Source organism: Physella acuta, unplaced genomic scaffold, assembly GCF_028476545.2.
Source record: "Physella acuta isolate Inbredline_101_S28 unplaced genomic scaffold, ASM2847654v3 ptg002399l, whole genome shotgun sequence".
Lineage (NCBI taxonomy): Eukaryota > Metazoa > Mollusca > Gastropoda > Physidae > Physella > Physella acuta.
In genome coordinates this window covers 25,001-39,766 of record NW_026733888.1, presented here as the reverse complement: position 1 = coordinate 39,766, position 14,766 = coordinate 25,001, and the positions used below count along the sequence as shown (strand labels likewise).

Below are 14,766 nucleotides of genomic sequence, written 5' to 3'. Positions count from 1 at the left end.
GACGAGCCCCCAATGTTGGGTTCTTCGGTCTAGGGGTGTATATATATAACAGACAAATACGACGTATACAACAGTAGATAACACTAACACTCTATAAATATAATAATAATAAGATGTTTAATATAAATATATACAGTAATAAAATAATAAGAAGATCAAAGGGGTCTACAACATAAATACAATACTCAACACCACGTTCCACGTCCACAGCCACACTACAACTAACTGATTCACACACTAGCACACGCTCTGACACACCTCACGTGAACACCTCTTGCTCCATGTAAACACACTCAACCAAGGGCTACAACTATACACCACAGGGAGGGTACCTGTCGTTCCAGCACACAACACACACACACACACAAGCAGGGGACATGTAAGGGACGTAACAGTGGAATTTTGAAATAATTTTGTAAAATAACTTAATAAAATAAATTACTTTGTTAAAAAGTAATGAATATTTATATAATCAATGAGTTTAATAAAACATTTCATAACAATCGAATCTCACAAAAATGTAACATCCATCATGAACTATAATAATGAGGTATTAAATTATTGTGTTCTTCTAGGTGGTGTGTTCGACCTGAAACAAGGGGAGGCAATTCAAGTTTGTTTATCAGGTCAAGGGCTAGTAGATGTTGAACTGGCATCAACTTTTATTGGGCTAATTAAGCTTGATCAACATGATTAAAATAAGAATTAAAACGCATGTGTTTTGCCAGATTTTTTAAAATATCGATTTTTCAACGTTGATCTGTTAACTCTAATTCTGACATGGTGGATATTTATAAATGTAGGCCTAAGCAAAATATTTTTAGGCAAATGAATTTATCATGAGCTCTAAACACTAGTTTTACCATGTTTAAATATTTTAAGATAAAAAAAAAATTAAAATAAACCAAATAAGAATTTTCTTATTTTAAAAAATAGGCTACTAACTGGAATAAATGGTTTAAACACTTAGCCAAATTACGCCTAGGTTAATACTGTTTTTAATAAGACAAACATAATTACATTAAACATATAATGTATAAATTTGGTTGCATTGTTACCAAATGTAACAAAATGTTAATATACCAAACAAAAACATTTCCAATTTCAAATGAAATGTTGAATAGCGCTATTTTAATAAAAATATAAAATTATACTTTCTATACAGCTCTCAAATATATTTACTAAAAACATCAGTGGGCCTACATAGTGATCGGTTACCACTTATCTGTACATTTTGCCCAACCTTAATTTGACATCAAAGCATAACTAAACAATATTTACTTTGTCTAAAGATGTACGTCTAGCACATGTATAACATAATAAAGCAACACTTCACATTTTTAAGATCCAGATCTCAATAAAAATAACATATAACAATTAGGAAAGCAGGGCACTAAGAGCCGTTTGGTATTAAGACCCGATCAACTCCCCACCCCCACAAAACCCCCAATAACACTGCTAATCTACTTCGGAGGTAACAACCACTGCTGTTCTTTGATAACATAACAGAGAAGCAGAGGATTCATTTTATGTCATTTATAATCCCAGCCAACAAGAGATAGCACCTCTTATGTAATTTATGGCCCTCAGGGTCCAGCAAGGAGAACAAAGGGGAAATCAGTACAAATGCTCTCCCCTCAACATTTTTCATGTCCATGTCATGTTATGTAATGTATAGCACACATGGCTTATCAGGGGAAAGCATCAAGGCAGATTAGTTAGTACCTTCCCTTTTTAGATCCAAGAATCTTAACTCTTGAAAGTAAATGTAATAGCCTTTATTATTATTTTTATATTGTGTAAGATGTGTTAGAATAATTTTGCATTAATTTCAATATTAGAAAATACTTGGATTAGAAAAAATCTTTAAAAATGTACAGGTTCCAAAAAGTGTAGCTCTTAGTGCCCTTCTTTACCTATATATTAAGGACGTTTCTGTGTATACTAAGAGACAGTCTACTGACTTGAACTCGAAACTTACGGGTTAGCAGTCTAGCTCTCTAGGGCTAGGCCACTCTGTCCCATATTAATATCTTATAAATATAATTATACCAAAATGATTGGGGCAGGTAAGCTAAGTTTAGCGCACATAGCACTCATAGTTTAGGCCTGTATAAAATGTGTACTTTCAACCACCGGTTGATATTGTGAATGGCATAGAGTTCACCTGCTTCAGCGCTAACAGCATTTGAAGGCAAAATCTGGTCAACACTACTTGCACCCGCCTTCATTTTCCCTGGGTCAGGTACCCATCATAGTGAAATTATAGAATGCTGGCCTATAGGCTAACAGATCTATAGGGTAGGGCGTTGGCAGAATAGTCACGTTAGCTTCACTTGTCAGGGTACCTCGTCTGCCGTGCTTTCTTGGCTGTTCAGCATCACCAGCCCTAAAAAGGATGAACGGTCATCGACGGAGACCACACCTTGAACAGACACACATGATTGGATGGTGTCTCCTGCTTCTAGGTAAAATGCTCCACCTGGAATATACAAAGGTGTAATTTTTATATAAGGGCCCATATAAATCTAAATAAAAATATAAGCCAACAATACACATATAAATAGGCCTAATTATATATATATATATATATATATATATATATATATATATATATATATATATATATATATATATATATATATATATATATATATATATATATATATATGTATATATATATATATATATATATATAGGCCTAAATATATGACTTAACTAATGGTTCACTTGTAAGTCGGAGCATGAGCTCAATATCTAATTATAAATTAAGAAGTGAGGTTGTGTGGCATCAACCTCAGCGCCCCACCCCCCTTCCCAAACACACACACACACTTGTAGTTCATAATGGATTAAATTCTTTTTATATTAATTTTTCACAGAAATTGAGCTTCATTTTAAAATAGATCTTATGGCATTCTGCATATCTCTAAACTTATTGTTCTGAGGTTTTTATTAAAATGACCGTCCAACCAGCTAACTTTATCTGCCTCAATAAAGATTTTAAAATATTTACATAGAACACCTACATGGATATATTTTTAAAAAAAATAGTGAAGATTCCTCTCTAGACCTAACAATCTATTGTGCATATGAATTAAAGCTCATATGCTTATTGACCTTGGTATATGAAGGGAAGATGTGGTCAGCACTTTGCCTAGTGCATTTACTTTCTCTAACATGTGTTAGGTACCCATCACAGCTGGCTGGACTCAAGGACGGTCTACTGACATGAACCCAGATTTGAACTCTAGGCTTTTGTGTTAGCAGCCTAGTGCTCTACCACTTCGCCATGCCATACAATAATATATCATATATGATATCCAAAAACTATATAAATGTTAACAATATTGACATTTTGTTTTAAAATTTAAAATTATTCTTACCTGTGTATGCTGTCTCGCGACTGTCCACACAGTCAGGACAGCATGTGTGGACTGTCCTCAACAAAACTCCTGACCGATGCGGATTGTTTATGTTAGACTTGTGGACATAGTGAAACCATGTCTGTCAAATTTAAAAAAAACTCATTATGCCTATACTATAACATTACAAAACAAAATTAGCAGCCTCTTCTACTTTATAAATAGTATTTATTTTCAAGTTGTTATTGGAAATAAAACAAACTTTACCTGGTAAGTAAAGTCTTTTGAAGACTTTGTAGAATTTGGTTTAAAGTCAATGCTGCTATATAAATAATATAACCCTGAAAATAAAATGGACAGGTATTATTAAATACATATGTTTACAACTTTAAATATAAACTTTAAAATATAATATGCTCACTAAATAATGTGTTTGAAAATTTATTTTATTATAAATTATAATATTATTTTATATTAACAAAATTTTACAGGAAAATATATATCATTGGAGATGAGAAAGGCTATTTTATTATATGGTTAGATTTTTGTTAACATAAACAGCAAATACAATGGCCTACCTGAATGTAAAATAATTATTTTATTTTCATGAATGACGACACCGCGAAAATGATTTGCAGGTGAATGCAGATTGATCTCAAGATCAACATGGTTTTTGCTAAACGAAAGATCTGAAATAAATATTAATGTTATTAATCTTAAAACAGAATATTCATATCAATATTCATAGGCCTAAACATTTTAAGTAAATTCTTTAGAATTTTTAATGCTGTAATTATAAGACAACAAACTTAGTTAACATTTGAAACATTGAAGTTTATTGTTTTAAGAGATTATTTCATTGAGAATTTTTTATAGAACATTGTTGTTGGGGATGTCAAAACTGTATACAATGAGTTTGTATACTTTTAATAAAGCGAAATGTTAACAGTTGAACCAATTGTTAAATATAACATATAAGTGAAAAAAACTCATGCACAGTATAGATTAGAGAAACAACTGTTAGCAACATAACAATACAAACACTGATTTTTTAAGTGATGTATATGATATTGATGTGCTGACTGTGATATCCTTTGCCTAAAGTATAATATTGTTTAGTGTTATTGTGAGAGATGTCTCTTCAACCAACCTTGATGTTTTAATCCCTGTGTGATTGATACATGAGCAGTTACTGGTGTAATTAGATTTTCTGTAGTGGCGGCTAAAGTAATAGAAAGTTTTTTCATGAATAATCTGGTAACACTGTAATAAGAACAATATAGACCTATATATATATATATATATATATATATATATATATATATATATATATATATATATATATATATATATATATATATATATATATATATATATATATATATATATATATATATATATATATATATATATATATATATATATATATATATATATATATATATATATATATATGGAGCAAATAAGGATAATTCAAGGCAAGGAATGAGAACATCATTTAGATGCATATGAGGAATGGATTAGTTAAACATGATGAAAAATGTTCCATTAGTCAAATAAACAGGTACACACTGTCACTGCATAGTTACAAGTTTTAAAGGAAAGAAAGAAATAGGCATGTATGACTAAAGAGACATCAAATGACAATAAACTGCATGAATAATTAAAATATCTTACCGTGCACTGGTTTTGTTTTGCCATCAAACTGTAAGGGAAAACAATTATTAACTAAATTGCTACATAAGAATTAAAAAATCCATATATTTATTAAAAATACAACTGTCAATTATTATTTTTTTTTAATACTTTTTATTCAAACTTTCTTGTTGATTCTGAATTCAGCTGTGTTGATTAATCTTAGTCTTAAAATAGAATCTTTTTAAAGTGGGGTTGTTCCTAAAGAAATGTATTTCAACCATATTTGTATCTGTTACCACCTATATAAACCAAACAATAATTTATTTCAACTATATTGTCATTTATCTGGAAACTGTTAATTTTAACTAACTAAGATTGTAACAACAGTTTAAAACTTACCTTGTGAAATAAGTTATCCTGACAATTTGAGCACTCCATAGTATCTGTGTGTTTTTCAAGCTTCAGAAAAAAAATCAATAATGAATTTCCTCATAGGATTGTTTATTTTAATAAAATAATTTAAAAAAAACAACATTTCATTACCTTGGTATACAAGTTCTTCAAATCTCTTACTACTATTGATAGGGCGATTGCAGAACAAATAAAAGATGTTGTTGAGATTACTATTCGACATCTGAAATAAATTAATAGCGTTTATTAAAATGTTATGAACTAAAATACTATTTCATTAAAATTTGTATTGAAAAAAAAAAGGAAACAGTATTTCCATTATATCTTTTTAGAAATAAGACAAATCAAATTTTTTAGTTTACAAGAAATTATATTATGCTTTTTAGCCAAGTGAAATTGAAAGCATACATTTGAAACTTCTTTTCTTGGTGCTTGTTCAAGTCCATGATAGAATGTATGTGCTCTGAAATTATCGTTTTAAAAATTAAGAGAAGCTATGTCAAATAAATAATGCTACTAGGAAATTGTATGTAAGTAATGGATGGTAAGGGGTCGTTCATACATGACGTCACACTCGTATGGGGAGATGGGATCCGTAATTTTGTGACGGTGTGTGATGATGGGGAGGAGGGGGGGGGGTCAGATGGTGTGGCATCACTTGTTTCTGAGTTCTGAAATGATTTTGGAAAAATATCAATGTTTTAAGAAAAATTCAATAGCAATTTTGAGGGGGGGGGGGGGGGGGGGGGAAGGTTGTAGGCTGAGGTGTGACGTCATTTAGGGAGGATGTCTGGCTTTTTGTGACGACGCCTGAGGGAGGAGAGTGGGGGGGGGGGGGTAAAATCGTCAAAAAAAGCGTGACGTCTGGAAACCAAAAAATAAGAGCTGTATATATATATATATATATATATATATATATAAACTTTATATATATATATATATATATATATATATATATATATATATATATATATATATATATATATATATATATATATATATATATATATAAACTTTAAACTACAATGAATAAAAATTAAGCGCATAATTGTTTTTTTTTTATTTTGTTTATGTCGGTAGTGTTTATAAAATAAAATACACGAAGCGACAAATAAAATAGCTAAATTGGCCTATTAAGCCTAGTCTAGATCTATGTCTGTTTGACTGTTTTAGTTTTAATCAATATAGAGACTTAGTTCTTGGGCAGAGTTTGTTCTATGGAAAGATTCCTTTGTATTAGAGTCAACTAATAGTCAACTAATAGTAACTGACTGACTATGGCTATGGCCTTGCTATTCAGTACTGGTTATTATAAATATTAAATAATAATAAATAAGGCTATTACAGTATTACGCCAGTATAAGGCCAACAATTAACAATTATTAAGGATTCTCTAAGAGTACTAACTCAACTAAGACTTACTGTCACTTACTTTGTTTAAAATGAATCGTCAACTAGATTCTAAATAAATTTTAATAAATATTAAATAAATACACTAATACAGCCCAGTCGATGCGAAAAAAATATTAGCTTGTTTATAATAAAAAACGGACACAAAAACTATAAATATCTGCTAATCCAAATTAGCCTAACAAAAATTATGAAATAAGTTTTTTAAAGTTTCTTAAAATTAGGCAGTTTCTCTACTCTACATTAATATGTAATATTTATCTACATCTAGATCTAGATCTCGTAGGCCCCTATGGTATGGATTTTTGTTTTTGTTTTTTCCGTTTCTTGAAAATCCGATTTTATTGCTAATATTTATTTTTAGCTGTTGGGGAAGTTTATAAATGACGTCACGCATCTAATAGTAATAGAGATGGTCCTGGTCCATATATTCCCCCCCCCCTCCCCCCAAGAAAGAAAGACATCGCTTCCCAACACTCTAAAAAGACTTCACATATCAGCACATTTACACCACAAAGTGAAACTTTATATTTCGGAACAGATGTTCCTCTCTATAATAAACACTGAACTTGGCAAAGATTAGGTAAATTAATAATTTTATATATTGAAACTAAAAAACAAAAGTTAATCAGTTAAAAGATGACTTGTTAAAACGCATGGTTATGACGTCACAGTTTCTCATTTTTTTAAAAAAAACTTACCCACTTACACTTTAGAGATATTTAATAGTTTGTTATTGTTCATACCAGTGGCGTAGCCAGGATCGTATCAAGGGGGAGGGTCCAATTTTTACCCGGGGACAAACTTTCGATTTGCACCCCCCCCCCCTCAAACTTTCGATTTGCACCCCCCCCCCCTCACACTTTTTCTATATACCGAGGGGTCTATGGGGGGGGGGGGGTTATGACCCCCCTAACCCCCCCCCCCCCTGCCTACGCCACTGGTTCATACTTAAAGAATGTATTTATAACAATAAGAAAAATCGGATTTTTCCCCTAAACGTATGTTGGGGCGTTTAATTTGCTGGCTATTATTACTTTTTCTATGAAGCCGCGTTGGCGTCTTTAAGTCGTTTGTCACCCGATCAGGTTTTTTTCCAGACATTTTTCTCCCGGGGGGGGGGGGGGGGCGGACTAAAGTTTCCGGGGGGACGGGGTAGGGGGGATATGGTTAAATGTATATATTTTCTAAACATCCATTTCGTTCGGGGGTGGTAGACTTTTTTCTGGGGGGGGGGGGGGGGAGGGGGCGGGGACTCCGCCCGCTGAAGAGATGCCTGGAAGAAACTCTGCACCCGATGTGGTGAGTATCACTCCACCCCTACACCCCTTCTCCAACAATTTTGCCTTTTTTGTTTCGTGACACCCTTCCATCAAACTGTTTTACTATTTTTTAACTGGATAAAATATTGTTTTGACGTAAATTATAGATCTACCATTTATCTAAAATTTAGTGTCACTCCCTAAACGGTATCACCCGGTACGCTCAGTACCAGAGCCTTGTGACGCTAAGCCTGAAGTAGCACTAAATAAAGTATTGTTATTTTGTTCATCCCTTTTAAAATATTGGAAATTTAAGAAATAACTCAAGTTTTAAGTAAATATGTTAAATTATGTCGTAGAGTGGATTAAATCTTTGGACGTACCTTACACAAATATGAATAAAATACTTGTAACTGCCAATTTTACTTTCAAAATTGGCAGTTACAGAATAACAAAATTCCATATTATTTAAATCTGCAGTCGAGTTATTAGATGTGTGCCCGTTAACACTCATGGTAGGATAATTGTTTGAAAACGAGAGCACACACAAACGTTCACTACACACCAGTTTAATGCCTATTTAAAAAATTAACTGCTCTAGGCCTGTGTTAAAAATGGATGCATAAATGCCACGTAATAATTACGTGTGTGTACTACGGGCCTACCCGCCCAGGTGTATTAAAAAGTGTTTATCATCATAATCAACCCCCTAGGCATTCAGCTCAACTTTCAAGATACGCAAGAATATCGGCTTGTTAAAATAATTAGATCTAGGAGATTTAAATCTACAATCACCGGAATATACATAGTCTTGTTTCTTAAGACCTATTAGCCTACTACTAGGCTAGTACTTGGTCTACTTAGCCGGCAGCCTGTAATGACACTAGTATGTCAACAAGAGTCTGACAACAGAGTTGTTCCTGAGCCAATTTATCCAGCTGTTCTCAATGGTAATCAATATTTATTTTTATAGGCCTAGTACTTATTTTATATCCGGCTGTTTCGAACCCAAACATTCTCCACGTTTCATCGAGTTAGACTACAGTCATAGGTCTACGTAAAATCAAAACGTATCTAGGGGCCTGTTGGAACGTAAAATGGTAATTTCACATTTATTTTTATTTATTGTTATAAATATTAGTGATGTCTAATTAATCCCTAATCAATCAAAAACCTCACACTGACTGTGTTAACTGTTAATATAGTGGAAATCAGTGTGAGTTTGATTTACTCGCAACATATTTAACTTGTTTTAGTTTTAATGTCGACTCTCATTTGTGCATTGCATTTGCTTATTTGTTTACTTATTAATTATTGGCTAGATTCTAGTAGCCAATATTTGGTCACACTGACTCAGGTTTATGTGGGCTGTTTAAACATTATTTATGGTTTGCGTAGGCCCGGGGAACTTGTGTGTAATCTTTCTTCGGAAATTGCAAATTACAACGGGTTTTCCCGATGATATTTTCGTTTTACCCTAAATTACGTAAGCTGACTACAGCTTCAACAATAGCGACCTGACACAAACAGGATAAGCACTATGACAAAGTTAATTGGGTCGTTTAAAAAAAAATAGTACATACTTTCTAGAAGCCAAAATATAAGACTTTCGTTTTTGAAATCCTAGAAAACGTAAATTACTTGGTATCTTTGTGTGGGAACATAGCTTATTTGATGAAACCTCATCTCATTTTTTTTTAAAGTGTTGTTTAATAGCAAGTAGTAGATTATTGGGAAGGTTGAAAAATAGGTTAAGTAATTTTAGTGTCAATGGATATTAACGCGTTGACGAGAATCCTTCCATCATTATTGTTGATATTAAAGTAAAGTTTCCCTTTCAAACCTGACGGTCTATGGGGCAAGTGACACCAGAGCTATTCGGGACCGCTCCAATAATACCGAGAAGTTTTAGACCCTACTACAAGTCAAATAACTGGCAAAGTTGATACTCCATATTGTCTACCTTATGAGTAACCTGCTAAAACGAAATAAATAAACCGGGAGTCAGTGGCGGAACTAGAAAAAAATGGCCACCCCGCAAAAAAAATTTTGCCCCCCCCCCCCCCCCCATATATATATAAATATATATATACAAACCAAAATACGAACCGAGCATAGGATACTCCTTGCTGGCCTGGTCGGGTTTTGAAATGAAATGGGTTTTTTTTCAATTAAAACAAATTACTAAATCATTTCATGTGTGTAAGTGTAAGTGCATGTATGTGTTTTGAGAAAATCAGTTTCATTTTATCGGCTATGGGTTCTTTTAACATCTATCTGGCCAAAAGAATATAAAACATGAAATCTTTGTAGAAGTAATGGTGTCTCGTGTTAGGATTATGTTTATGTTTTTTTTTTGTATTTATATTGTTAATTTTAAATACATTTCCTTTTTATACAAGGTCATTCTTTAGTAAGTATTTTATGAAAAAATATTTAGTAAGAGAAGTAATTGCTTTTTAATTTGTTTAGTACAAATCTATTAAAAGGAGCTTATGAGCACCCCAATTTGACTATTTAAAAAAAAGGGAAATAAGTCATGGGAGAGGTTTGAACGTTTGCTTATCTTTATTAAGTTTAATTGTAGAAGAGAGAGGACTTGGCTTTCACAGTGGTTTAAAAAGAAAGGGAAAAAAGAATATACAAGAGCGTGGGGATGGTGTCCAGAGTTTCTTCCAGGCATCTGCTAAACCCCCCCCCCCCTACCCGAACGAAATGAAATTTATATAATTTATGTAGAGAATATATACTTTTAACAGTGTCCGCCCCCCCACCCCCCCCCAAAGAAAGTCTACCGCCCCCCCCTCCCCCGAAAGTTTCAAGTGCCCCCCCCCCTCGGAGAAAAAAGTCTGGAAGAAACACTGCTGGTATCTGTAGAATAAAGATAATCAAACCACAGCTATGGTAATCGTTTTACATAAAAACATCAAGTCAAAAATTGCAAGAAAATTAGATTTTTTAAAAACTTAAATAAAACTATTAGTGTCGGCCGTGGGCCCCTAAATGGCGTGGGCCACCCCGCATTGTGGGGTCTGGCGGCACTGTAGTTCCGCCCCTGCCGGGAGTAATCTCCCCTAAACTTTCTCGAATATTTTTATATAACACTACAGGGGATGGCAACTCGGGATATAGACAATATTTGAAATTCATTTTAATTACTTTTTAAAATAGAATAGAATCTCGTAGAAAAAAGAATTGCGAACCAAGTGAATTCCAAACAATATGTGTATAAAATAGAGCGCAATATTATTAGTACATGCGGTTTTTTTTTTCAGCAATCAGAAAAGAGCGTAATTTACCACTACCGGGCAACGGAAATTACTCAAAATTTGACAGAAGGCAGAAATGTAGATCTTTTACTTATACTTGAAATTCCGTTCATCTATCTGAAACAGTACTTAAGAAATAGGCTTTTGAAAAATTCAAAGTAGAATAAGTTCCACTTCCAGATACCGAAAATCGCAGAAAAATTTATGCAGAACTACAAATTTGATATTATACTTATATATGAAATTTCATCAACCTAGATGTAACGCTACTCAAGTTATCGTGTTTACAGACACACACGCATACACACATATACACACATACGTACAAGATTGCAAAACTATGTTTTTCCGACTTAGGCTTCCCTGGCCTAATTTATTCCATTTCCCGATTTCCCAGGCCCAAACTAATGTTCACTTATCTGCTTGTAACTTTGCCTATAACTTTTGAGCCGTTTGAGATAATCAAGCCAAATTTGGTATCCTGGCTCAGGAACAAACAACAATTCAGCAAGATTCTGAAATTCTTTATTTTGTTTTACAATGTTCGTACATAACAATGTATATAAAACAAACACAGTCCATAGCTGTGGCTCAGTTTTTCGTTTCGGCGGCATTGCTTTAAAAAAATTTATTTGTCATTTTTCTACTGTGGAATATCATTATTATTTCTTATGGATCTATGTAAATAAAGTTTGAAGTTACAAAGCACTGTTGATCGTATTCTTGGATAAACGAACCCACAATAACGACCGTATTGTCATACCAACAAGAAATACGTATTGTTACAGTGTCATTCCTCTACCCCTCCCCCCCAGGTAAAAGCTTCAAAGTGTCCACATGTAATATTAGTGATGTTTATCTATATTCGTTGTTAATACAGCTGGGTGTAGCATTGTTTTCTTTATAGTTACATTTTTACGTCACGGTGTCATCCCCCTCCCCCCTAATGGTGCCACCGGGCGCGATCCGCAATCCCCGCTCCCTCCTCACGACACATCTTTATATATATATATATATATATATATATATATATATATATATATATATATATATATATATATATATATATATATATATATATATATATATATATATATATATATATATATATTGCCCTTATATGTATATAAAGACCCCAAAATGCTTCACAAGAGACCCACTGAAGCTTAATCCGCCCCTGCACCACACGGTTTAACAACACTGACATATAATATATGGACTGATAAGGGACCAAAATCGATCCAAGTCCTGGTCTGCTTTGATATAGGTTACCTTTTGAATTATTTTTACATGTTATGACACGCAGGTACAGCGTGATCGCTAGCAAAAAAAACCTTGACCTTCACGCAGAGGTAGTTGAGACCTTTTATTTAGGATTTAGTACGCATGCAATTAGGTCGGAAGAGTGGTAAGCCACAGGCCAAATCTGAACTAGCCAAACAAGTCGTCGGATAAAAGAGAACAGTTGCTGACTTGGAGTTCGATGTGCAGAAGTATAATAAAATAATCAATGATAGATTGAGTTATTTGTATCTTATGAGACGGAGTGGTCTAGCGGTAGAGAGCTGGACTGCTAACCCGTAAGTCTCGAGTTCGAATCCTGGTTCAAGTCAGTAGACCGTCCCTGAGTCCACCGAACTCCGATGGGTACCTAACTCACGTTACACCCCCCCCCCCCCCCACACACACACACACGCACACCTCTAAATTGCAGTTAAATTTTTCTTAGAATATGATATTTTTACAAAATCTTATCCGAACATTCAGTATTTTAATCAATATCAATTCCTATAACCATTCATTAAAACAGTTTTCTAAAACGCGAATTAACGGCTAAAATTCGTTTTCTAACATTTATTTTTTTAATGCAGAAGTGTGACGTCACACCATCTGAACCCCCTTCCCCTCTTCACACACATGTCACAAAATTACAGACAATCCCTCCCCCCTACAAGTGTGACGTCATTTATGATCGACCCAACCCCCCCACCTCCCCCCACCCCCAAGGAAAAAGGATAAATGACCCTCCTTCCAAGTGTTAACAAAGTTAACCGTGACTACATTGAGATAGCGATAATGTTTAAAAGAATCTGTCCAAATTAAAACAAAACCAGTTAAATCATTTTGTTTTACTTACTTTTGTCAGTCAAAACAGCGGCAGCACGAACTAAATAACTGATGTCACCTAAACTACGTAAACATATAAAACTTTAATATTACTTCCTGAATACATTCAACCTACAGACACAGTAGGTTGTTAGGCTGAAATGTTGTTAACACAACAAATCAGAATTGGAGCGTGACTACGATATCTACGTATCGCAAGGAAAAACTCGGCCAAAGTTCTTTCACTCTACTAAAGAACTTGTCTGCTAAGATTATTTCAAACTCGACTTGCTTTTCTGGTGAACACATAATATTCTGAATGGAGGAAACAAACACTACAGTTATTGCTTGTTGACTGATTAAAGCGTAGTATAATTATGTGTATAGCTTTAATATTTTGACTGTTTGACTTTCATTTTCACAAGTACCGGAATCGAAAACTATCATTAAAGACAAGCAACTCTACAATTTTTTAAGCAGTTGCTAAGTTATGAAACGTATAGGGATATATATATATATATATATATATATATATATATATATATATATATATATATATATATATATATATATATATATATATATATACTCCAATTAATGCTACATAAGTGTTACTTTAATGTACTTATTTTATTAACTTTAATGTTCGATTTCATTACTAACAACATACATTTTTTTTTCTAGAAACAACGATACCTATGGCGGGGAGCATATAACGCAAGAAATTAAAAGTTTTTTATTGAAGCGCTGATTTTTTTGTAAACATTGATCAGTGCTGTTCTAATCACAGTCTACAATGGACGAAAATAGAAACTGGTAAGCGGAAATCTTTATGTAATTGATTTATTTAAGCATTTTGAAATGGTTTAGCAAAAACTATTCCATGTTGCGGGTGTTATCTAGATAAATATACTTTAGTTGATGTCTGTCTATTCAAGTATAGTTTTAATAGATTGTCTCGTGAAATAAATACACAATGTTGTGTAAAACGAAATCATAAAATGTTTTTTTACCGTGAAAGAGGCATGTATTTATTTAATGTGCAATACAATAAAAAGCGAAGCTTAAAATAGCCCTTTGTTTACTTCGAAGCAAGTATTTAGAGTAATAAAACTAATGATGGAATCTGTAAAGTTGGGTCTTAACGAATTTAAGCAGGTACTTTAAAGGAAAATCTAAAAAAAACAGCTACATGGAAAATTGTACTGGCACACAATCAAAAAAATTTCTTTCTGTCGCTATTTCTTAACAAAATCATTAAACGTAACAATTTACCAATATTTATTTACAGGTTGGATATTATAA

At 33.1% G+C, this 14,766-nt stretch overlaps 2 protein-coding genes across 2 annotated transcripts in view; one reads left to right on the top strand and one right to left on the bottom strand.

The window, feature by feature from the left end:
- Positions 1-978: 978 nt before the first annotated feature.
- LOC131933197 (uncharacterized) lies at positions 979-13,552 on the bottom strand. Its single transcript, XM_059289993.1, has 10 exons — positions 13,493-13,552; positions 5,823-5,877; positions 5,547-5,637; positions 5,403-5,462; positions 5,043-5,070; positions 4,516-4,587; positions 3,944-4,054; positions 3,633-3,706; positions 3,387-3,507; positions 979-2,482 (listed from the first exon to the last, which is right to left on the bottom strand). The coding sequence occupies exons 2-10, from the start codon at positions 5,858-5,860 to the stop codon at positions 2,340-2,342; spliced, it is 738 nt and encodes a 245-aa protein (XP_059145976.1). The 5' UTR covers positions 5,861-5,877; positions 13,493-13,552; the 3' UTR covers positions 979-2,339.
- Positions 13,553-14,156: 604 nt separating this feature from the next.
- The window catches only part of LOC131933199 (uncharacterized), a 6,745-nt gene continuing 6,135 nt past the window's right edge, over positions 14,157-14,766 (top strand). Inside the window, exons 1-2 of the mRNA XM_059289994.1 lie at positions 14,157-14,277; positions 14,753-14,766. The exon at positions 14,753-14,766 is cut by the window's right edge and continues 83 nt beyond it. Coding sequence (XP_059145977.1) covers positions 14,258-14,277; positions 14,753-14,766 — 34 coding nt within the window. The 5' untranslated portion in view covers positions 14,157-14,257. The remainder of the gene's footprint in view (positions 14,278-14,752) is intronic.